General features: G+C 62.4%; 1 protein-coding gene across 1 annotated transcript in view; it reads right to left on the minus strand.

Moving 5' to 3' along the window:
• Nucleotides 1–4724: 4724 nt before the first annotated feature.
• The window catches only part of LOC119955882 (semaphorin-3F-like), an 87313-nt gene continuing 67037 nt past the window's right edge, over nucleotides 4725–25000 (minus strand). Inside the window, exons 3-6 of the mRNA XM_038782534.1 lie at nucleotides 9453–9613; nucleotides 6864–6926; nucleotides 5528–5647; nucleotides 4725–4742 (exon numbers count right to left, since the gene is read on the minus strand). Coding sequence (XP_038638462.1) covers nucleotides 4725–4742; nucleotides 5528–5647; nucleotides 6864–6926; nucleotides 9453–9613 — 362 coding nt within the window. The remainder of the gene's footprint in view (nucleotides 4743–5527; nucleotides 5648–6863; nucleotides 6927–9452; nucleotides 9614–25000) is intronic.

The following is a 25000-nucleotide window of genomic DNA, read 5'->3' on the forward strand; positions in this document are numbered from 1 at the left end:
TACACCTACCCCACCCTTATACTACACCTACCCCACCCTTATACTCCACCTACCCCACCCTTAAACAACACCTACCCCACCCTTATACTCCAACTACCCCACCCTTATACTACACCTACCCCACCCTTATACTCCACCTACCCCACCCTTATACTCCACCTACCCCACCCTTATACTCCACCTACCCCACCCTTATACTCCACCTACCCCACCCTTATACTCCACCTACCCCACCCTTATACTCCAACTACCCCACCCTTATACTACACCTACCCCACCCTTATACTCCACCTACCCCACCCTTATACTACACCCACCCCACCCTTACTACACCTACCCCACCCTTATACTCCACCTACCCCACCCTTATACTCCACCTACCCCACCCTTATACTCCACCTACCCCACCCGTATACTACACATACCCCACCCTTATACACACCTACCCCACCCTTATACTACACATACCCCACCCTTATACTACACCTACCCCACCCTTATACTACACCTACCCCGCCGTTATACACCTACCCCACCCTTATACTACACCTACCCCACCCTTATACTCCACCTACCCCACCCTTATACTATACCTACCCCACCCTTATACTACACCTACCCCACCCTTATACTCCACCTACCCCAGACTTATACTACACCTACCCCACCCTTATACTCCACCTACCCCACCCTTATACTACACCTACCCCACCCTTATACTACACCTACCCCACCCTTATACTACACCTACCCCGCCCTTATACACCTACTCCACCCTTATACTACACCTACCCCACCCTTATACTCCACCTACCCCATCCTTATACTCCACCTACCCCACCCTTATACTCCACCTACCCCACACTTATACTACACCTACCCCATCCTTATACTACACCTACCCCACACTTATACTCCACCTACCCCACCCTTATACTCCACCTACCCCACCCTTATACTACACCTACCCCACACTTATACTACACCTACCCCACCCTTATACTCCACCTACCCCACCCTTACACTACACCTACCCCACCCTTATACTACACCTACCCCACACTTATACTACACCTACCCCACACTTATACTCCACCTACCCCACCCTTATACTCCACCTACCCACCCTTATACTCCACCTACCCCATTCATATACTACAGCTACCCCACCCTTATACACCTACCCCACCCTTATACTCCACCTACACCATCCTTATACTGCACCTACCCCACCCTTATACTATACCTACCCCACCTTATACTCCACCTACCCCATCCTTATACTACACCTACCCCATCCTTATACTCCACCTACCCCACCCTTATACTACACCACCCCACCCTTATCACCTACCCCACCCTTATACTCCACCTACCCCACCCTTATACTACACCTACCCCACCCTTATACTCCACCTAGCCCATCCTTATACTACACCTACCCCACCCTTATACTACACCTACCCCACCCTTGTACTACAACTACCCCGCCCTCGTACTACACCTACCCCGCCCTTATATTACGCCTACCCCGCCCTTATACTACACCTACCCCACCCTTATACTACACCTACCCCACCCTAATACTGCACCTACCCCATCCTTATACTGCACCGACCCCACCATTATACTACACCTACCCCACCCTTGTACTACACCTACCCGACCCTTGTACTACAACTACCCCGCCCTCGTACTGCACCTACCCCGCCCTTATATTACACCTACCCCACCCTTATACTACACCTACCCCACCCTTATACTACACCTCCCACCCTTATACTACACCTACCCCACCCTTATACTACACCTACCCCACCCTTCTACTACACCTCCCCTTATACTACACCTACCCCACACTTATACTACACCTACCCCACCCTTATACTACACGCCCCCACCCTTATACTACACCAACCCCACCCTTATACTACACCTCCCCACCTTATACTACACCTACCCCACCCTTATACTACACCTCCCCTTATACTACACGTATCCCACCCTAACACTACCCCACACTTCTACCCTACACTACCCCCCCCACCCTTATACTACCCTACCCCACCCTTATACTACACGCCCCCACCCTTATACTACACCTACCCCACCCTTATACTACACCTCCCCACCCTTATACTACACCTACCACACCCTTATACTACACCTCCCCACCCTTATACTACACCTACCCCACCCTTACTACACGCCTTCACCCTTATACTACACCTACCACACCCTTATACTACACCTCCCCACCCTTATACTACACGCCCCCACCCTTATACTACACCTACCCCACCCTTATACTACACTTCCCCACCCTTATACTACACCTACCACCCTTATACTACACCTCCCCACCCTTATACTACACCTCCCCACCCTTATACTACACCCACCACACCCTTATACTACACCTACCCCACCCTTATCACCTACCCCACCCTTATACTCCACCTACCCCACCCTTATACTACACCTACCCCACCCTTATACTCCACCTAGCCCATCCTTATACTACACCTCCCCACCCTTATACTACACCTACCACACCCTTATACTACACCTACCCCATCCTTATACTACACCTACCCCATCCTTATACACGTACCCCACCTTTATACTACTACCCCACCCTTATACTACACCTACCCCACCCTTATACTCCACCTACCCCATCCTTATACTACACCTACCCCACCCTTATACACCTACCACACCCTTATACTACACCTCCCCACCCTTATACTCCACCTACCCCATCCTTATACTACACCTACCCCACCCTTATACTATACCTACCCCACCCTTATACTCCACCTACCCCATCCTTATACTACACCTCCCCCATCCTTATACTACACCTACCCCACCCTTATACTCCACCTACCCCATCCTTATACTACACCTCCCCCATCCTTATACTACACCTACCCCACCCTTATACTCCACCTACCCCATCCTTATACTACACCTCCCAGCCTTATACTACTACCCCTCCCTCCTCCCAGCCACCTTCCGAGTCGGGATTGACATATTTTTCATTAGTAATGGGTTGAAGGGTTATGGAGAATGGGCAGGAAAGTGTTGAGGTCGAGTGGAGATCAGGCATGATCGTATTGAATGGCGGAGTGGGTTCGAGGGGACGATTGGTCGACCTATTTCTTGTGTTAGAGCCAGAATCCCTATAGTGCAGAGAGAGGCCATTCAGTCCATCGAGTCTGCACCAACCCTCATAGAAAGCTCCCTAACCCCAGGCCCACTCCTAGCCCTACCCCCTTCACCCCACCTAATCCCCACATCTTTAGACTGTGAAAAATGAAAATGAAATGAAAATCGCTTATTGTCACGAGTAGGCTTCAATGAAGTTACTGTGAAAAGCCCCTAGTCGCCACATTCCGGTGCCTGTTCGGGGAGGCTGGTACGGGAATCGAACCGTGCTGCTGGCCTGCCTTGGTCAGCTTTAAAAGCCAGCGATTTCGCCCGGTGAGCTAAACCAGCCCCTTTGGGCGGGGGGGGGAGGGGGAAACGGGAGCACCCGGAGGAAACCGGAGCACCCAGAGGAGGCCGGAGCACCCGGAGGAAGCCGGAGCACCCGGAGGAAACCGGAGCACCCGGAGGAGACCGGAGCACCCGGAGGAAGCCGGAGCACCCGGAGGAAGCCGGAGCACCCGGAGGAAGTCAGAGGAAACCGGAGCACCCGGAGGAGGCCGGAGCAGCCGGAGGAAGCCGGAGCACCCGGAGGAAACCGGAGCACCCGGAGGAAGCCGGAGCACCCGGAAGAAGCCGGAGCACCCGGAGGAAACCGGAGCACCCGGAAGAAGCCGGAGCACCCGGAGGAAGTCAGAGGAAACCAGAGCACCCGGAGGAAACCAGAGCACCCGGAGGAAGCCGGAGCACCCGGAGGAAGCCGGAGCACCGGAGGAAACCGGAGCACCCGGAGGAAGCCGGAGCACCCGGAGGAAGCCGGAGCACCCGGAGGAAGCCGGAGCACCGGAGGAAACCGGAGCACCCGGAGGAAGCCGGAGCACCCGGAAGAAACTCCAATGCTTCCAATGCCCTTACACTAAATGGCCCAGGTTACTGCTTCTGGGATGTAGAAACAGGTGAAGCCATTCAGCCCCTCTGAAGCTTGATCTCCCATTCAATAAGATGACGCAGATCTGATTGTAACTTCAACTCCGCTCTCCTATCTCCCCTTCCCACCCCCCCCCCACCCCCCCCCCCCCCCCCCACCCCCCCCATAACCCTAGACCCCCCCTCATCAATCAAAACTCGGCCTTGAAATATTTAACAAGGCCCCCACTGCTGCCTGGGGAGAGGTGGGGAGGGGAGAATTTCACAGACTGCCACCCCGAGTGAAGAATTTCCTCCCCATCTCATCCGCCATTATTCTCAAACTGGACCCCTCGCCCAGTTCCAGATTCACCCCCACGAGGGGGTGTAAAATCCTCTCAGCCTCCGCCTTGTTAAACCCCCCCCCCCCCCAACTAGAATCTGATACGTTTCAATAAGACCACCCCTCGTTCTTCGAAACTCCAAACGGGTTCAGACCCTGCGCTGCTCCCGATACAAACGGCCTCCACCCCGGGGAACAGACCAAACCTTCACTGAACCGTCTCCCATCGCAGAACATCCGGACTGAAGGAGATCGACACTTACACAAGGCACTAAAACATTAAGTAGCAACATACATTCAATAAATACATTTTATTTCTCCACTAAGCACTAAAATTTTCCTTCAGCCAAAAAAAAAAATCAATGTTAATTAGTCAATTGTTCGTGGGCAACATTTATACAAACTTGCGAATATATATTTGGGGGCTTAAACCCACACACAGGCTGATGTTTAAATTAATTTACAGGACGTGTCCGTCGCTGGGTCCATCCCAGTGTTTATCGCCCGTCCCTAATTGCCCCTTGAGGAGGGGATGGGTGAGCCGCCGCCTTCAACCCGCTGCAGTCCCGTGAGGTGTAGGTACACCCACTGTGCTGTTAGGGAGGGAGTGCCGGGATTTTGCCCCAGCGACAGTGAAGGAACGGCCGATATATTTCCCAGTCGGGATGGTGAGGGGCTCGGAGGGGAACCTCCAGGTGGTGGGGGTCCCAGGTATCTGCTGCTCTTGTTCTTCTAGATGGTGGAGGGCGTGGGTTTGGAAGGTGCTGCCGAAGGAGCCTTGGTGAGTTGCCGCGGTGCATCTTGTAGATGGGACACACGGCTGCTACTGTGCGTCGGTGGGGGAGGGAGTGAATGCCCGTCTGAAATGGTTCCAACGAGACACCGTTCAAGCAGCAATTAGGGATGGGCAACAAATGGCGGGGACATTTAATGGGGATTCCCTATGTAAACATGTCACGCTTAGATATCCACGATGCACACCGCAGTCGGATATGCTACTCACACATTCGGGAACACGCGCGATGGTGGGTGTGCGTCAGAGAGAGAGGGAGAGGGCGGACAGACAGCATCGTGATGGTAAAGATATCCATCCCGCCCCACCCCCATGGAAAGCCCCGTACCAACCTCCGAGCGCCAGCCACGATGGATGTAGGAACAGGTGGGATTGAAGGCACCCGTGCCACAGGTGAAGAGATGAGTCCGGTTCCAGCGTTCGATAAGTCGGATGTAATTCGCACACTCGCCCTGGGAGTGGTGAGGAGAGAGAGAGACACGTGTAACCTAACCAAGACAAAGTCACTTCAACCACACCCATCAGCTCCTGCCCCCTAATGCACCCCTGCTTACTGCGTTACAGGCTCGAGACGGGCTGAATGGGCCTCCTCCTGTTCCTGTGTAACAGGCTGGAGAGGGGCTGAATGGGCCTCCTCCTGTTTCTGTGTAACAAGCTCGAGAGGGGCTGAATGGGCCTCCTTCTATTCCTAACAGGCTCAAGAGGGGCTGAATGGACTCTTCCTGTTTCTGTGTCACGGGTGGGGCTGAATGGGCCTCCTCCTTTTTCTGTGCAACAGGCTCAAGAGGGGCTGAATGGCCTCCTCCTGTTTCTGTGCAACAGGCTGGAGAGGGGTTGAATGGCCTCCTGTTCCTGTGTAACAGGCTGGAGAGGGGCTGAATGGGCCTCCTCCTGTTCCTGTGTAACAGGCTGGAGAGGGGCTGAATGGGCCTCCCCCTGTTCCTGTGTAACAGGCTGGAGAGGGGCTGAATGGACCTCCTCCTGTTCCTGTGTAACAGGCGGGAGAGGGGCTGAATGGGCCTCCTCCTGTTCCTGTGTAACAGGCTGGAGAGGGGCTGAATGGCCTCCTCCTGTTCCTATGTAACAGGCTGGAGAGGGGCTGAATGGCCTCCTGTTCCTGTGTAACAGGCTGGAGAGGGGCTGAATGGGGCCTCCTCCTGTTCCTGTGTAACAGGCTGGAGAGGGGCTGAATGGGCTCCTCCTGTTCCTGTGTAACAGGCTGGAGAGGGGCTGAATGGGCCTCCACCTGTTGCTGTGTAACAGGCTGGAGAGGGGCTGAATGGGCCTCCTCCTGTTCCTGTGTAACAGGCTGAAGAGGGGCTGAATGGCCTCCTGTTCCAGTGTAACAGGCTGGAGAGGGGCTGAATGGCCTCCTCCTGTTCCTGTGTAACAGGCTGGAGAGGGGCTGAATGGCCTCCTCCTGTTCCTGTGTAACAGGCTGGAGAGGGGCCGAATGGGCCTCCTCCTGTTCCTGTGTAACAGGCTGGAGAGGGGCTGAATAGCCTCCTGTTCCTGTGTAACAGGCTGGAGAGGGGCTGAATGGCCTCCTGTTCCTGTGTAACAGGCTGGAGAGGGGCTGAATGGGCCTCCCCCTGTTCCTGGTGCACAGTCTGCCTGCGGGAGGTGGAAGTGGGGAGTGGAGAAGGAAACAGAAACCGAGAGCCTTACCTCCCGCCCTTTGCCGGCCAGTCGGCAGTCAGCCTGACGTCTCTCTGATGCTGGCCAATGGATCTGTCAATTTAAAGGAAAATATTAGCAATTCTGTATGGAAACCGTCTTTCACATTAAAACAGCAAAAGAGGCCATTCAGCCCATCTTTTCTGAGTCAGCTCTTTGAAAAAGCATGAGTGACAGAGTGCCGCACTGTCAGAGGGTCAGTACTGAGGGAGTGCCGCACTGTCAGAGGGTCAGTACTGAGGGAGTGCCGCACTGTCAGAGGGTCAGTACTGAGGGAGTGCCGCACTGTCAGAGGGTCAGTACTGAGGGAGTGCTGCACTGTCAGAGGGTCAGTGCTGAGGGAGTGCCGCACTGTCAGAGGGTCAGTACTGAGGGAGTGCTGCACTGTCAGAGGGTCAGTGCTGAGGGAGTGCCGCACTGTTAGAGGGTCAGTACTGAGGGAGTGCCGCACTGTCAGATGGTCAGTACTGAGGGAGTGCCGCACTGTCAGAGGGTCAGTACTGAGGGAGTGCCACACTGTCAGAGGGTCAGTACTGAGGGAGTGCCGCACTGTGAGAGGGTCAGTACTGAGGGAGTGCCGCACTGTCAGAGGGTCAGTCCTGAGGGAGTGCCGCACTGTCAGAGGGTCAGTACTGAGGGAGCGCCGCACTGTCAGAGGGTCAGTACTGAGGGAGTGCCGCACTGTCAGAGGGTCAATACTGAGGGAGTGCTGCACTGTCAGAGGGTCAGTACTGAGGGAGTGCCGCACTGTCAGAGGGTCAATACTGAGGGAGTGCTGCACTGTCAGAGGGTCAGTACTGAGGGAGTGCCGCGCTGTCAGAGGGTCAGTACTGAGGGAGTGCCGCACTGTCAGAGGGTCAGTACTGAGGGAGTGCTGCACTGTCAGAGGGTCAGTACTGAGGGAATGCTGCACTGTCAGAGAGTCAGTACTGAGGGAGTGCCGCACTGTCAGAGGGTCAGTACTGAGGGAGTGCCGCCCTGTCAGAGGGTCAGTACTGAGGGAGTGCCGCACTGTCAGAGGGTCAGTACTGAGGGAGCGCCGCACTGTCAGAGGGTCAGTACTGAGGGAGTGCCGCACTGTCAGAGGGTCAGTACTGAGGGAGTGCTGCACTATCAGAGGGTCAGTACTGAGGGAGTGCCGCACTGTCAGAGGGTCAGTGCTCAGGGAGCTCCGCACTGTCAGAGGGTCAGTACTGAGGGAGTGCCGCACTGTCAGAGGGTCAGTACTGAGGGAGTGCCGCACTGTCAGAGGGTCAGTACTGAGGGAGTGCCGCACTGTCAGAGGGTCAGTACTGAGGGAGTGCCGCACTGTCAGAGGGTCAGTACTGAGGGAGTGCCGCACTGTCAGAGGGTCAGTACTGAGGGAGTGCCACACTGTCAGAGGGTCAGTACTGAGGGAGTGCCGCACTGTCAGAGGGTCAGTACTGAGGGAGCGCCGCACTGTCAGAGGGTCAGTACTGAGGGAGTGCCGCACTGTCAGAGGGTCAGTGCTGAGGGAGTGCTGCGCTGTCAGAGGGTCAGTACTGAGGGAGTGCCGCACTGTCAGAGGGTCAGTACTGAGGGAGTGCTGCACTGTCAGAGGGTCAGTACTGAGGGAATGCTGCACTGTCAGAGAGTCAGTACTGAGGGAGTGCCGCACTGTCAGAGGGTCAGTACTGAGGGAGTGCCGCCCTGTCAGAGGGTCAGTACTGAGGGAGTGCCGCACTGTCAGAGGGTCAGTACTGAGGGAGCGCCGCACTGTCAGAGGGTCAGTACTGAGGGAGTGCCGCACTGTCAGAGGGTCAGTACTGAGGGAGTGCTGCACTATCAGAGGGTCAGTACTGAGGGAGTGCCGCACTGTCAGAGGGTCAGTGCTCAGGGAGTGCTGCACTGTCAGAGGGTCAGTACTGAGGGAGTGCTGCACTGTCAGAGAGTCAGTACTGAGGGAGTGCTGCACTGTCAGAGAGTCAGTACTGAGGGAGTGCCGCACTGTCAGAGGGTCAGTACTGAGGGAGTGCCGCACTGTCAGAGGGTCAGTACTGAGGGAATGCTGCACTGTCAGAGGGTCAGTACTGAGGGAGTCCCGCACTGTCAGAGGGTCAGTACTGAGGGAGTGCCGCACTGTCAGAGGGTCAGTACTGAGGGAGTGCCGCACTGTCAGAGGGTCAGTACTGAGGGAGTCCCGCACTGTCAGAGGGTCAGTACTGAGGGAGTGCCGCACTGTCAGAGGGTCAGTACTGAGGGAGTGCCGCCCTGTCGGAGGGTCAGTACTGAGGGAGTGCCGCACTGTCAGAGGGTCAGTACTGAGGGAGTGCCGCTCTGTCAGAGGGTCAGTACTGAGGGAGTGCCGCACTGTCAGAGGGTCAGTTGGTTTCCTGCGTGCCACATTTTCGGAAGGATCTGAAGGCATTGGGAGAGAGAGAGAGAGAGAGACAGAGGGAGTGAGTGGCAGAGCGAGAGAGGGAGAGGGAGAGGGGATAAGATTGACGAGGGGCCTGTGCTCTGTGGCTGGATTGGAGATGCGGTCAGGCTGAGAGGGGGATGCGTCCCAATCCGGGGAGGGAGTTCTCCGGAATGATTGAGTGACTGCAGCATACTCACAATGAGCGGCTCCCTGTTGATGTTGTGCATATCGAGAGCGAGCAGGTATTCCCGCGTTCCCAGGTACATCCGGTCCTGATCCTGGTCCATTAACAGGATGCGGAAGTCAGTGGAGTTGAGCATGAAGTTAAGCGGCCTCGCTGTGCCTGAGTGTAGGAGCTCTGAAACACAATCACAGGACGGGGTGGGTAAGTCGCTGTAACGCTGCATCATCCCCCGTTCCGGATCACTGAAACCTCATTGGCAGGTCCGCTTCCTCCTGACCCAGGGGGGCGGCCAGTGCCGAGCGGGATGGACCCTGTCAGCCAGCTCACCTCGGCCAGGAAAAACCTACCAGAAACAGGTCCAGGCCGCAGGCGAGCCAGGGGGTCATCCAATCCCACTCTCTACCCCTCTACAGTCGCGGCCTGCTGTCCTCGGAGAGGGTGAATGCCGTCCACGGGAACCATCGAGACAGTCCGTGCCCGCTGGGCCGCAGTGTATGGGGCACCATCGAGACAGTCCGTGCCCGCTGGGTATCACGGTGTCTGGGGCACCATCGAGACAGTCCGTGCCCGCTGGGCCGCAGTGTCTGGGGCCCCATCGAGACAGTCCGTGCCCGCTGGGCCGCAGTGTCTGGGGCACCATCGAGACAGTCCGTGCCCGCTGGGTATCACAGTGTCTGGGGCACCATCGAGACAGTCCGTGCCCGCTGGGTATCACAGTGTCTGGGGCACCATCGAGACAGTCCGTGCCCGCTGGGTATCACAGTGTCTGGGGCACCATCGAGACAGTCCGTGCCCGCTGGGTATCGCCGTGTCTGGGGCACCATCGAGACAGTCCGTGCCCGCTGGGCCGCAGTGTCTGGGGCACCATCGAGACAGTCCGTGCCCGCTGGGCCGCAGTGTCTGGGGCACCATCGAGACAGTCCGTGCCCGCTGGGTATCGCCGTGTCTGGGGCACCATCGAGACAGTCCGTGCCCGCTGGGCCGCAGTGTCTGGGGCACCATCGAGACAGTCCGTGCCCGCTGGGTATCGCTGTGTCTGGGGCACCATCGAGACAGTCCGTGCCCGCTGGGTATCGCAGTGTCTGGGGCACCATCGAGACAGTCCGTGCCCGCTGGGCCGCAGTGTCTGGGGCACCATCGAGACAGTCCGTGCCCGCTGGGTATCACAGTGTCTGGGGCACCATCGAGACAGTCCGTGCCCGCTGGGTATCACAGTGTCTGGGGCACCATCGAGACAGTCCGTGCCCGCTGGGTATCGCCGTGTCTGGGGCACCATCGAGACAGTCCGTGCCCGCGGGGTATCGCCGTGTCTGGGGCACCATCGAGACAGTCCGTGCCCGCTGGGCCGGTGTCTGGGGCACCATCGAGACAGTCCGTGCCCGCTGGGTATCACAGTGTCTGGGGCACCATCGAGACAGCCCGTGCCCGCTGGTCCGCAGTGTTTGGGGCACCATCGAGACAGTCCGTGCCCGCTGGGCCGCAGTGTCTGGGGCACCATCGAGACAGTCCGTGCCCGCTGGGCCGCAGTGTCTGGGGCACCATCGAGACAGTCCGTGCCCGCTGGGCCGCAGTGTCTGGGGCACCATCGAGACAGTCCGTGCCCGCTGGGCCGCAGTGTCTGGGGCACCATCGAGACAGTCCGTGCCCGCTGGGCCGCCGTATCTGGGGCACCATCGAGACAGTCCGTGCCCGCTGGGTATCGCTGTCTCTGGGGCCCCATCGAGACAGTCCGTGCCCGCTGGGCCGCAGTGTCTGGGGCACCATCGAGACAGTCCGTGCCCGCTGGGTATCACAGTGTCTGGGGCCCCATCGAGACAGTCCGTGCCCGCTGGGTATCACAGTGTCTGGGGCCCCATCGAGACAGTCCGTGCCCGCTGGGTATCACAGTGTCTGGGGCACCATCGAGACAGTCCGTGCCCGCTGGGTATCGCTGTGTCTGGGGCACCATCGAGACAGTCCGTGCCCGCTGGGTATCACAGTGTCTGGGGCCCCATCGAGACAGTCCGTGCCCGCTGGGTATCACAGTGTCTGGGGCACCATCGAGAAAGTCCGTGCCCGCTGGGCCGCAGTGTCTGGGGCACCATCGAGACAGTCCGTGCCCGCTGGGTATCACAGTGTCTGGGGCACCATCGAGACAGTCCGTGCCCGCTGGGCCGCAGTGTCTGGGGCACCATCGAGACAGTCCGTGCCCGCTGGGTATCACAGTGTCTGGGGCACCATCGAGACAGTCCGTGCCCGCTGGGCCGCAGTGTCTGGGGCACCATCGAGACAGTCCGTGCCCGCTGGGCCGCCGTATCTGGGGCACCATCGAGACAGTCCGTGCCCGCTGGGCCGCAGTGTCTGGGGCACCATCGAGACAGTCCGTGCCCGCTGGGTATCACAGTGTCTGGGGCCCCATCGAGACAGTCCGTGCCCGCTGGGCCGCAGTGTCTGGGGCACCATCGAGACAGTCCGTGCCCGCTGGGTATCACAGTGTCTGGGGCACCATCGAGACAGTCCGTGCCCGCTGGGCCGCAGTGTCTGGGGCACCATCGAGACAGTCCGTGCCCGCTGGGTATCACAGTGTCTGGGGCACCATCGAGACAGTCCGAGCCCGCTGGGTATCGCAGTGTCTGGGGCACCATCGAGACAGTCCGTGCCCGCTGGGTATCACAGTGTCTGGGGCACCATCGAGACAGTCCGTGCCCGCTGGGCCGCAGTGTCTGGGGCACCATCGAGACAGTCCGTGCCCGCTGGGCCGCAGTGTCTGGGGCACCATCGAGACAGTCCGTGCCCGCTGGGCCGCAGTGTCTGGGGCACCATCGAGACAGTCCGTGCCCGCTGGGTATCACAGTGTCTGGGGCACCATCGAGACAGTCCGTGCCCGCTGGGTATCACAGTGTCTGGGGCACCATCGAGACAGTCCGTGCCCGCTGGGCCGCAGTGTCTGGGGCACCATCGAGACAGTCCGTGCCCGCTGGGTATCACAGTGTCTGGGGCACCATCGAGACAGTCCGTGCCCGCTGGGCCGCAGTGTCTGGGGCACCATCGAGACAGTCCGTGCCCGCTGGGTATCACAGTGTCTGGGGCACCATCGAGACAGTCCGTGCCCGCTGGGCCGCAGTGTCTGGGGCACCATCGAGACAGTCCGTGCCCGCTGGGCCGCAGTGTCTGGGGCACCATCGAGACAGTCCGTGCCCGCTGGGCCGCAGTGTCTGGGGCACCATCGAGACAGTCCGTGCCCGCTGGGCCGCAGTGTCTGGGGCACCATCGAGACAGTCCGTGCCCGCTGGGTATCGCAGTGTCTGGGGCACCATCGAGACAGTCCGTGCCCGCTGGGCCGCAGTGTCTGGGGCACCATCGAGACAGTCCGTGCCCGCTGGGCCGCAGTGTTTGGGGCACCATCGAGACAGTCCGTGCCCGCTGGGTATCACAGTGTCTGGGGCACCATCGAGACAGTCCGTGCCCGCTGGGCCGCAGTGTCTGGGGCACCATCGAGACAGTCCGTGCCCGCTGGGCCGCAGTGTCTGGGGCACCATCGAGACAGCCCGTGCCCGCTGGGTATCACAGTGTCTGGGGCACCATCGAGACAGTCCGTGCCCGCTGGGTATCACAGTGTCTGGGGCACCATCGAGACAGTCCGTGCCCGCTGGGCCGCAGTGTCTGGGGCACCATCGAGACAGTCCGTGCCCGCTGGGCCGCAGTGTCTGGGGCACCATCGAGACAGTCCGTGCCCGCTGGGTATCGCTGTGTCTGGGGCACCATCGAGACAGTCCGTGCCCGCTGGGTATCACAGTGTCTGGGGCCCCATCGAGACAGTCCGTGCCCGCTGGGTATCGCAGTGTCTGGGGCACCATCGAGACAGTCCGTGCCCGCTGGGTATCGCAGTGTCTGGGGCTCCATCGAGACAGTCCGTGCCCGCTGGGCCGCAGTGTCTGGGGCACCATCAAGACAGTCCGTGCCCGCTGGGTATCACAGTGTCTGGGGCACCATCGAGACAGTCCGTGCCCGCTGGGTATCGCTGTGTCTGGGGCCCCATCGAGACAGTCCGTGCCCGCTGGGCCGCAGTGTCTGGGGCCCCATCGAGACAGTCCGTGCCCGCTGGGCCGCAGTGTCTGGGGCACCATCGAGACAGTCCGTGCCCGCTGGGTATCGCTGTGTCTGAGGCACCATCGAGACAGCCCATGCCCGCTGGGTATCGCTGTGTCTGGGGCCCCATCGAGACAGTCCGTGCCCGCTGGGTATCGCTGTGTCTGGGGCACCATCGAGACAGTCCGTGCCCGCTGAGTATCACAGTGTCTGGGGCACCATCGAGACAGTCCGTGCCCGCTGGGCCGCCGTATCTGGGGCATCATCGAGACAGTCCGTGCCCGCTGGGTATCACAGTGTCTGGGGCCCCATCGAGACAGTCCGTGCCCGCTGGGTATCGCTGTGTCTGGGGCACCATCGAGACAGTCCGTGCCCGCTGGGTATCACAGTGTCTGGGGCACCATCGAGACAGTCCGTGCCCGCTGGGTATCGCAGTGTCTGGGGCACCATCGAGACAGTCCGTGCCCGCTGGGCCGCAGTGTCTGGGGCACCATCGAGACAGTCCGTGCCCGCTGGGCCGCAGTGTCTGGGGCACCATCGAGACAGTCCGTGCCCGCGGGGCCGCAGTGTCTGGGGCACCATCGAGACAGTCCGTGCCCGCTGGGTATCACAGTGTCTGGGGCACCATCGAGACAGTCTGTGCCCGCTGGGTATCACAGTGTCTTGGGCACCATCGAGACAGTCCGTGCCCGCTGGGTATCGCCGTGCCTGGGGCACCATCGAGACAGTCCGTGCCCGCTGGGTATCGCAGTGTCTGGGGCACCATCGAGACAGTCCGTGCCCGCTGGGTATCACAGTGTCTGGGGCACCATCGAGACAGTCCGTGCCCGCTGGGTATCACAGTGTCTGGGGCACCATCGAGACAGTCCGTGCCCGCTGGGCCGCAGTGTCTGGGGCACCATCGAGACAGTCCGTGCCCGCTGGGTATCACAGTGTCTGGGGCACCATCGAGACAGTCCGTGCCCGCTGGGTATCACAGTGTCTGGGGCACCATCGAGACAGTCCGTGCCCGCTGGGTATCACAGTGTCTGGGGCACCATCGAGACAGTCCGTGCCCGCTGGGTATCGCAGTGTCTGGGGCACCATCGAGACAGTCCGTGCCCGCTGGGCCGCAGTGTCTGGGGCACCATCGAGACAGTCCGTGCCCACTGGGTATCACAGTGTCTGGGGCACCATCGAGACAGTCCGTGCCCGCTGGGCCGCCGTGTCTGGGGCACCATCGAGACAGTCCGTACCCGCTGGGCCGCAGTGTCTGGGGCACCATCGAGACAGTCCGTGCCCGCTGGGCCGCAGTGTCTGGGGCACCATCGAGACAGTCCGTGCCCGCTGGGTATCACAGTGTCTGGGGCACCATCGAGACAGTCCGTGCCCGCTGGGTATCACAGTGTCTGGGGCACCATCGAGACAGTCCGTGCCCGCTGGGCCGCAGTGTCTGGGGCACCATCGAGACAGTCCGTGCCCGCTGGGCCGCAGTGTCTGGGGCACCATCGAGACAGTCCGTGCCCGCTGGGCCGCAGTGTCTGGGGCACCATCGAGACAGTCCGTGCCCGCTGGGTATCACAGTGTCTGGGGCACCATCGAGACAGTCCGTGCCCGCTGGGCCGCAGTGTCTAGGGCACCATCGAGACAGTCCGTGCCCGCTGGGTATCGCAGTGTCTGGGGCACCATCGAGACAGTCCGTGCCCGCTGGGCCGCCGTATCTGGGGCACCATCGAGACAGTCCGTGCCCGCTGGGCCGCAGTGCCTGGGGCACCATCGAGACAGTCCGTGCCCGCTGGGTATCGCTGTGTCTGGGGCACCATCGAGACAGTCCGTGCCCGCTGGGCCGCAGTGTCTGGGGCACCATCGAGACAGTCCGTGCCCGCTGGGCCGCAGTGTCTGAGGCACCATCGAGACAGTCCGTGCCCGCTGGGCCGCAGTGTTTGGGGCACCATCGAGACAGTCCGTGCCCGCTGGGTATCACAGTGTCTGGGGCACCATCGAGACAGTCCGTGCCCGCTGGGTATCACAGTGTCTTGGGCACCATCGAGACAGTCCGTGCCCGCTGGGCCGCAGTGTTTGGGGCACCATCGAGACAGTCCGTGCCCGCTGGGTATCGCCGTGTCTGGGGCACCATCGAGACAGTCCGTGCCCGCTGGGTATCACAGTGTCTGGGGCACCATCGAGACAGTCCGTGCCCGCTGGGCCGCAGTGTCTGGGGCACCATCGAGACAGTCCGTGCCCACTGGGCCGCAGTGTCTGGGGCACCATCGAGACAGTCCGTGCCCGCTGGGTATCACAGTGTCTGGGGCACCATCGAGACAGTCCGTGCCCGCTGGGTATCACAGTGTCTGGGGCCCCATCGAGACAGTCCGTGCCCGCTGGGTATCACAGTGTCTGGGGCACCATCGAGACAGTCCGTGCCCGCTGGGCCGCAGTGTTTGGGGCCCCATCGAGACAGTCCGTGCCCGCTGGGCCGCAGTGTCTGGGGCACCATCGAGACAGTCCGTGCCCGCTGGGTATCGCAGTGTCTGGGGCACCATCGAGACAGTCCGTGCCCGCTGGGTATCACAGTGTCTGGGGCACCATCGAGACAGTCCGTGCCCGCTGGGTATCGCTGTGTCTGGGGCCCCATCGAGACAGTCCGTGCCCGCTGGGCCGCAGTGTCTGGGGCCCCATCGAGACAGTCCGTGCCCGCTGGGCCGCAGTGTCTGGGGCACCATCGAGACAGTCCGTGCCCGCTGGGTATCGCTGTGTCTGGGGCACCATCGAGACAGTCCGTGCCCGCTGGGTATCGCTGTGTCTGGGGCCCCATCGAGACAGTCCGTGCCCGCTGGGTATCGCTGTGTCTGGGGCACCATCGAGACAGTCCGTGCCCGCTGGGTATCACAGTGTCTGGGGCACCATCGAGACAGTACGTGCCCGCTGGGCCGCAGTGTCTGGGGCACCATCGAGACAGTCCGTGCCCGCTGGGTATCACAGTGTCTGGGGCCCCATCGAGACAGTCCGTGCCCGCTGGGTATCACAGTGTCTGGGGCACCATCGAGACAGTCCGTGCCCGCTGGGCCGCAGTGTCTGGGGCACCATCGAGACAGTCCGTGCCCGCTGGGCCGCAGTGTCTGGGGCACCATCGAGACAGTCCATGCCCGCTGGGTATCACAGTGTCTGGGGCACCATCGAGACAGTCCGTGCCCGCTGGGTATCGCCGTGTCTGGGGCACCATCGAGACAGTCCGTGCCCGCTGGGCCGCAGTGTCTGGGGCACCATCGAGACAGTCCGTGCCCGCTGGGTATCACAGTGTCTGGGGCACCATCGAGACAGTCCGTGCCCGCTGGGCCGCAGTGTCTGGGGCACCATCGAGACAGTCCGTGCCCGCTGGGCCGCAGTGTCTGGGGCACCATCGAGACAGTCCGTGCCCGCTGGGTATCGCTGTGTCTGGGGCACCATCGAGACAGTCCGTGCCCGCTGGGTATCACAGTGTCTGGGGCACCATCGAGACAGTCCGTGCCCGCTGGGTATCACAGTGTCTGGGGCCCCATCGAGACAGTCCGTGCCCGCTGGGTATCACAGTGTCTGGGGCACCATCGAGACAGTCCGTGCCCGCTGGGTATCACAGTGTCTGGGGCACCATCGAGACAGTCCGTGCCCGCTGGGTATCACAGTGTCTGGGGCACCATCGGGACAGTCCGTGCCCGCTGGGCCGCAGTGTCTGGGGCACCATCGAGACAGTCTGTGCCCGCTGGGCCGCAGTGTCTGGGGCACCATCGAGACAGTCCGTGCCCGCTGGGTATCGCTGTGTCTGGGGCACCATCGAGACAGTCCGTGCCCGCTGGGCCGCAGTGTCTGGGGCACCATCGAGACAGTCCGTGCCCGCTGGGCCGCAGTGTCTGGGGCACCATCGAGACAGTCCATGCCCGCTGGGCCGCAGTGTCTGGGGCACCATCGAGACAGTCCGTGCCCGCTGGGTATCACAGTGTCTGGGGCACCATCGAGACAGTCCGTGCCCGCTGGGTATCGCAGTGTTTGGGGCACCATCGAGACAGTCCGTGCCCGCTGGGTATCGCCGTGTCTGGGGCACCATCGAGACAGTCCGTGCCCGCTGGGTATCACAGTGTCTGGGGCACCATCGAGACAGTCCGTGCCCGCTGGGTATCGCAGTGTCTGGGGCACCATCGAGACAGTACGTGCCCGCTGGGCCGCAGTGTCTGGGGCACCATCGAGACAGTCCGTGCCCGCTGGGTATCACAGTGTCTGGGGCCCCATCGAGACAGTCCGTGCCCGCTGGGTATCACAGTGTCTGGGGCACCATCGAGACAGTCCGTGCCCGCTGGGCCGCAGTGTCTGGGGCACCATCGAGACAGTCCGTGCCCGCTGGGCCGCAGTGTCTGGGGCACCATCGAGACAGTCCGTGCCCGCTGGGCCGCAGTGTCTGGGGCACCATCGAGACAGTCCGTGCCCGCTGGGCCGCAGTGTCTGGGGCACCATCGAGACAGTCCGTGCCCGCTGGGTATCGCAGTGTCTGGGGCACCATCGAGACAGTCCGTGCCCGCTGGGCCGCAGTGTCTGGGGCACCATCGAGACAGTCCGTGCCCGCTGGGCCGCAGTGTTTGGGGCACCATCGAGACAGTCCGTGCCCGCTGGGTATCACAGTGTCTGGGGCACCATCGAGACAGTCCGTGCCCGCTGGGCCGCAGTGTCTGGGGCACCATCGAGACAGTCCGTGCCCGCTGGGCCGCAGTGTCTGGGGCACCATCGAGACAGCCCGTGCCCGCTGGGTATCACAGTGTCTGGGGCACCATCGAGACAGTCCGTGCCCGCTGGGTATCACAGTGTCTGGGGCACCATCGAGACAGTCCGTGCCCGCTGGGCCGCAGTGTCTGGGGCACCATCGAGACAGTCCGTGCCCGCTGGGCCGCAGTGTCTGGGGCACCATCGAGACAGTCCGTGCCCGCTGGGTATCGCAGTGTCTGGGGCACCATCGAGACAGTCCGTGCCCGCTGGGTATCACAGTGTCTGGGGCCCCATCGAGACAGTCCGTGCCCGCTGGGTATCGCAGTGTCTGGGGCACCATCGAGACAGTCCGTGCCCGCTGGGTATCGCAGTGTCTGGGGCTCCATCGAGACAGTCCGTGCCCGCTGGGCCGCAGTGTCTGGGGCACCATCAAGACAGTCCGTGCCCGCTGGGTATCACAGTGTCTGGGGCACCATCGAGACAGTCCGTGCCCGCTGGGTATCGCTGTGTCTGGGGCCCCATCGAGACAGTCCGTGCCCGCTGGGCCGCAGTGTCTGGGGCCCCATCGAGACAGTCCGTGCCCGCTGGGCCGCAGTGTCTGGGGCACCATCGAGACAGTCCGTGCCCGCTGGGTATCGCTGTGTCTGAGGCACCATCGAGACAGCCCATGCCCGCTGGGTATCGCTGTGTCTGGGGCCCCATCGAGACAGTCCGTGCCCGCTGGGTATCGCTGTGTCTGGGGCACCATCGAGACAGTCCGTGCCCGCTGAGTATCACAGTGTCTGGGGCACCATCGAGACAGTCCGTGCCCGCTGGGCCGCCGTATCTGGGGCATCATCGAGACAGTCCGTGCCCGCTGGGTATCACAGTGTCTGGGGCCCCATCGAGACAGTCCGTGCCCGCTGGGTATCGCTGTGTCTGGGGCACCATCGAGACAGTCCGTGCCCGCTGGGTATCGCAGTGTCTGGGGCACCATCGAGACAGTCCGTGCCCGCTGGGTATCGCAGTGTCTGGGGCACCATCGAGACAGTCCGTGCCCGCTGGGCCGCAGTGTCTGGGGCACCATCGAGACAGTCCGTGCCCGCTGGGCCGCAGTGTCTGGGGCACCATCGAGACAGTCCGTGCCCGCTGGGCCGCAGTGTCTGGGGCACCATCGAGACAGTCCGTGCCCGCTGGGTATCACAGTGTCTGGGGCACCATCGAGACAGTCTGTGCCCGCTGGGTATCACAGTGTCTTGGGCACCATCGAGACAGTCCGTGCCCGCTGGGTATCGCCGTGCCTGGGGCACCATCGAGACAGTCCGTGCCCGCTGGGTATCGCAGTGTCTGGGGCACCATCGAGACAGTCCGTGCCCGCTGGGTATCACAGTGTCTGGGGCACCATCGAGACAGTCCGTGCCCGCTGGGTATCACAGTGTCTGGGGCACCATCGAGACAGTCCGTGCCCGCTGGGCCGCAGTGTCTGGGGCACCATCGAGACAGTCCGTGCCCGCTGGGTATCACAGTGTCTGGGGCACCATCGAGACAGTCCGTGCCCGCTGGGTATCACAGTGTCTGGGGCACCATCGAGACAGTCCGTGCCCGCTGGGTATCACAGTGTCTGGGGCACCATCGAGACAGTCCGTGCCCGCTGGGTATCGCAGTGTCTGGGGCACCATCGAGACAGTCCGTGCCCGCTGGGCCGCAGTGTCTGGGGCACCATCGAGACAGTCCGTGCCCGCTGGGTATCACAGTGTCTGGGGCACCATCGAGACAGTCCGTGCCCGCTGGGCCGCCGTGTCTGGGGCACCATCGAGACAGTCCGTACCCGCTGGGCCGCAGTGTCTGGGGCACCATCGAGACAGTCCGTGCCCGCTGGGCCGCAGTGTCTGGGGCACCATCGAGACAGTCCGTGCCCGCTGGGTATCACAGTGTCTGGGGCACCATCGAGACAGTCCGTGCCCGCTGGGTATCACAGTGTCTGGGGCACCATCGAGACAGTCCGTGCCCGCTGGGCCGCAGTGTCTGGGGCACCATCGAGACAGTCCGTGCCCGCTGGGCCGCAGTGTCTGGGGCACCATCGAGACAGTCCGTGCCCGCTGGGCCGCAGTGTCTGGGGCACCATCGAGACAGTCCGTGCCCGCTGGGTATCACAGTGTCTGGGGCACCATCGAGACAGTCCGTGCCCGCTGGGCCGCAGTGTCTAGGGCACCATCGAGACAGTCCGTGCCCGCTGGGTATCGCAGTGTCTGGGGCACCATCGAGACAGTCCGTGCCCGCTGGGCCGCCGTATCTGGGGCACCATCGAGACAGTCCGTGCCCGCTGGGCCGCAGTGCCTGGGGCACCATCGAGACAGTCCGTGCCCGCTGGGTATCGCTGTGTCTGGGGCACCATCGAGACAGTCCGTGCCCGCTGGGCCGCAGTGTCTGGGGCACCATCGAGACAGTCCGTGCCCGCTGGGGCCGCAGTGTCTGAGGCACCATCGAGACAGTCCGTGCCCGCTGGGCCGCAGTGTTTGGGGCACCATCGAGACAGTCCGTGCCCGCTGGGTATCACAGTGTCTGGGGCACCATCGAGACAGTCCGTGCCCGCTGGGTATCACAGTGTCTTGGGCACCATCGAGACAGTCCGTGCCCGCTGGGCCGCAGTGTTTGGGGCACCATCGAGACAGTCCGTGCCCGCTGGGTATCGCCGTGTCTGGGGCACCATCGAGACAGTCCGTGCCCGCTGGGTATCACAGTGTCTGGGGCACCATCGAGACAGTCCGTGCCCGCTGGGCCGCAGTGTCTGGGGCACCATCGAGACAGTCCGTGCCCACTGGGCCGCAGTGTCTGGGGCACCATCGAGACAGTCCGTGCCCGCTGGGTATCACAGTGTCTGGGGCACCATCGAGACAGTCCGTGCCCGCTGGGTATCACAGTGTCTGGGGCCCCATCGAGACAGTCCGTGCCCGCTGGGTATCACAGTGTCTGGGGCACCATCGAGACAGTCCGTGCCCGCTGGGCCGCAGTGTTTGGGGCCCCATCGAGACAGTCCGTGCCCGCTGGGCCGCAGTGTCTGGGGCACCATCGAGACAGTCCGTGCCCGCTGGGTATCGCAGTGTCTGGGGCACCATCGAGACAGTCCGTGCCCGCTGGGTATCACAGTGTCTGGGGCACCATCGAGACAGTCCGTGCCCGCTGGGTATCGCTGTGTCTGGGGCCCCATCGAGACAGTCCGTGCCCGCTGGGCCGCAGTGTCTGGGGCCCCATCGAGACAGTCCGTGCCCGCTGGGCCGCAGTGTCTGGGGCACCATCGAGACAGTCCGTGCCCGCTGGGTATCGCTGTGTCTGGGGCACCATCGAGACAGTCCGTGCCCGCTGGGTATCGCTGTGTCTGGGGCCCCATCGAGACAGTCCGTGCCCGCTGGGTATCGCTGTGTCTGGGGCACCATCGAGACAGTCCGTGCCCGCTGGGTATCACAGTGTCTGGGGCACCATCGAGACAGTACGTGCCCGCTGGGCCGCAGTGTCTGGGGCACCATCGAGACAGTCCGTGCCCGCTGGGTATCACAGTGTCTGGGGCCCCATCGAGACAGTCCGTGCCCGCTGGGTATCACAGTGTCTGGGGCACCATCGAGACAGTCCGTGCCCGCTGGGCCGCAGTGTCTGGGGCACCATCGAGACAGTCCATGCCCGCTGGGCCGCAGTGTCTGGGGCACCATCGAGACAGTCCATGCCCGCTGGGTATCACAGTGTCTGGGGCACCATCGAGACAGTCCGTGCCCGCTGGGTATCGCCGTGTCTGGGGCACCATCGAGACAGTCCGTGCCCGCTGGGCCGCAGTGTCTGGGGCACCATCGAGACAGTCCGTGCCCGCTGGGTATCACAGTGTCTGGGGCACCATCGAGACAGTCCGTGCCCGCTGGGCCGCAGTGTCTGGGGCACCATCGAGACAGTCCGTGCCCGCTGGGCCGCAGTGTCTGGGGCACCATCGAGACAGTCCGTGCCCGCTGGGTATCGCTGTGTCTGGGGCACCATCGAGACAGTCCGTACCCGCTGGGTATCACAGTGTCTGGGGCACCATCGAGACAGTCCGTGCCCGCTGGGTATCACAGTGTCTGGGGCCCCATCGAGACAGTCCGTGCCCGCTGGGTATCACAGTGTCTGGGGCACCATCGAGACAGTCCGTGCCCGCTGGGTATCACAGTGTCTGGGGCACCATCGAGACAGTCCGTGCCCGCTGGGTATCACAGTGTCTGGGGCACCATCGGGACAGTCCGTGCCCGCTGGGCCGCAGTGTCTGGGGCACCATCGAGACAGTCTGTGCCCGCTGGGCCGCAGTGTCTGGGGCACCATCGAGACAGTCCGTGCCCGCTGGGTATCGCTGTGTCTGGGGCACCATCGAGACAGTCCGTGCCCGCTGGGCCGCAGTGTCTGGGGCACCATCGAGACAGTCCGTGCCCGCTGGGCCGCAGTGTCTGGGGCACCATCGAGACAGTCCATGCCCGCTGGGCCGCAGTGTCTGGGGCACCATCGAGACAGTCCGTGCCCGCTGGGTATCACAGTGTCTGGGGCACCATCGAGACAGTCCGTGCCCGCTGGGTATCGCAGTGTTTGGGGCACCATCGAGACAGTCCGTGCCCGCTGGGTATCGCCGTGTCTGGGGCACCATCGAGACAGTCCGTGCCCGCTGGGTATCACAGTGTCTGGGGCACCATCGAGACAGTCCGTGCCCGCTGGGTCTCGCAGTGTCTGGGGCACCATCGAGACAGTACGTGCCCGCTGGGCCGCAGTGTCTGGGGCACCATCGAGACAGTCCGTGCCCGCTGGGTATCGCAGTGTCTGGGGCCCCATCGAGACAGTCCGTGCCCGCTGGGTATCACAGTGTCTGGGGCACCATCGAGACAGTCCGTGCCCGCTGGGCCGCAGTGTCTGGGGCACCATCGAGACAGTCCGTGCCCGCTGGGCCGCAGTGTCTGGGGCACCATCGAGACAGTCCATGCCCGCTGGGTATCACAGTGTCTGGGGCACCATCGAGACAGTCCGTGCCCGCTGGGTATCGCCGTGTCTGGGGCACCATCGAGACAGTCCGTGCCCGCTGGGCCGCAGTGTCTGGGGCACCATCGAGACAGTCCGTGCCCGCTGGGTATCACAGTGTCTGGGGCACCATCGAGACAGTCCGTGCCCGCTGGGCCGCAGTGTCTGGGGCACCATCGAGACAGTCCGTGCCCGCTGGGCCGCAGTGTCTGGGGCACCATCGAGACAGTCCGTGCCCGCTGGGTATCGCTGTGTCTGGGGCACCATCGAGACAGTCCGTGCCCGCTGGGTATCACAGTGTCTGGGGCACCATCGAGACAGTCCGTGCCCGCTGGGTATCACAGTGTCTGGGGCCCCATCGAGACAGTCCGTGCCCGCTGGGTATCACAGTGTCTGGGGCACCATCGAGACAGTCCGTGCCCGCTGGGTATCACAGTGTCTGGGGCACCATCGAGACAGTCCGTGCCCGCTGGGTATCACAGTGTCTGGGGCACCATCGGGACAGTCCGTGCCCGCTGGGCCGCAGTGTCTGGGGCACCATCGAGACAGTCCGTGCCCGCTGGGCCGCAGTGTCTGGGGCACCATCGAGACAGTCCGTGCCCGCTGGGTATCGCTGTGTCTGGGGCACCATCGAGACAGTCCGTGCCCGCTGGGCCGCAGTGTCTGGGGCACCATCGAGACAGTCCGTGCCCGCTGGGCCGCAGTGTCTGGGGCACCATCGAGACAGTCCATGCCCGCTGGGCCGCAGTGTCTGGGGCACCATCGAGACAGTCCGTGCCCGCTGGGTATCACAGTGTCTGGGGCACCATCGAGACAGTCCGTGCCCGCTGGGTATCGCAGTGTTTGGGGCACCATCGAGACAGTCCGTGCCCGCTGGGTATCGCCGTGTCTGGGGCACCATCGAGACAGTCCGTGCCCGCTGGGTATCACAGTGTCTGGGGCACCATCGAGACAGTCCGTGCCCGCTGGGTATCACAGTGTCTGGGGCACCATCGAGACAGTCCGTGCCCGCTGGGTATCACAGTGTCTGGGGCACCATCGAGACAGTCCGTGCCCGCTGGGTATCACAGTGTCTGGGGCACCATCGAGACAGTCCGAGCCCGCTGGGTATCACAGTGTCTGGGGCACCATCGAGACAGTCCGTGCCCGCTGGGTATCACAGTGTCTGGGGCACCATCGAGACAGTCCGTGCCCGCTGGGCCGCAGTGTCTGGGGCACCATCGAGACAGTCCGTGCCCGCTGGGTATCACAGTGTCTGGGGCACCATCGAGACAGTCCGTGCCCGCTGGGTATCGCTGTGTCTGGGGCACCATCGAAACAGTCCGTGCCCGCTGGGCCGCCGTATCTGGGGCATCATCGAGACAGTCCGTGCCCGCTGGGCCGCAGTGTCTGGGGCACCATCGAGACAGTCCGTGCCCGCTGGGCCGCAGTGTCTGGGGCACCATCGAAACAGTCCGTGCCCGCTGGGTATCACTGTGTCTGGGGCACCATCGAGACAGTCCGTGCCCGCTGGGCCGCAGTGTCTGGGGCACCATCGAGACAGTCCGTGCCCGCTGGGTATCACAGTGTCTGGGGCACCATCGAAACAGTCCGTGCCCGCTGGGCCGCAGTGTCTGGGGCACCATCGAGACAGTCCGTGCCCGCTGGGTATCACAGTGTCTGGGGCACCATCGAAACAGTCCGTGCCCGCTGGGCCGCCGTGTCTGGGGCACCATCGAGACAGTCCGTGCCCGCTGGGTATCACAGTGTCTGGGGCACCATCGAAACAGTCCGTGCCCGCTGGGC

The sequence above is a fragment of the Scyliorhinus canicula genome, chromosome 21, assembly GCF_902713615.1.
Source record: "Scyliorhinus canicula chromosome 21, sScyCan1.1, whole genome shotgun sequence".
NCBI classification, from domain to species: domain Eukaryota; kingdom Metazoa; phylum Chordata; class Chondrichthyes; order Carcharhiniformes; family Scyliorhinidae; genus Scyliorhinus; species Scyliorhinus canicula.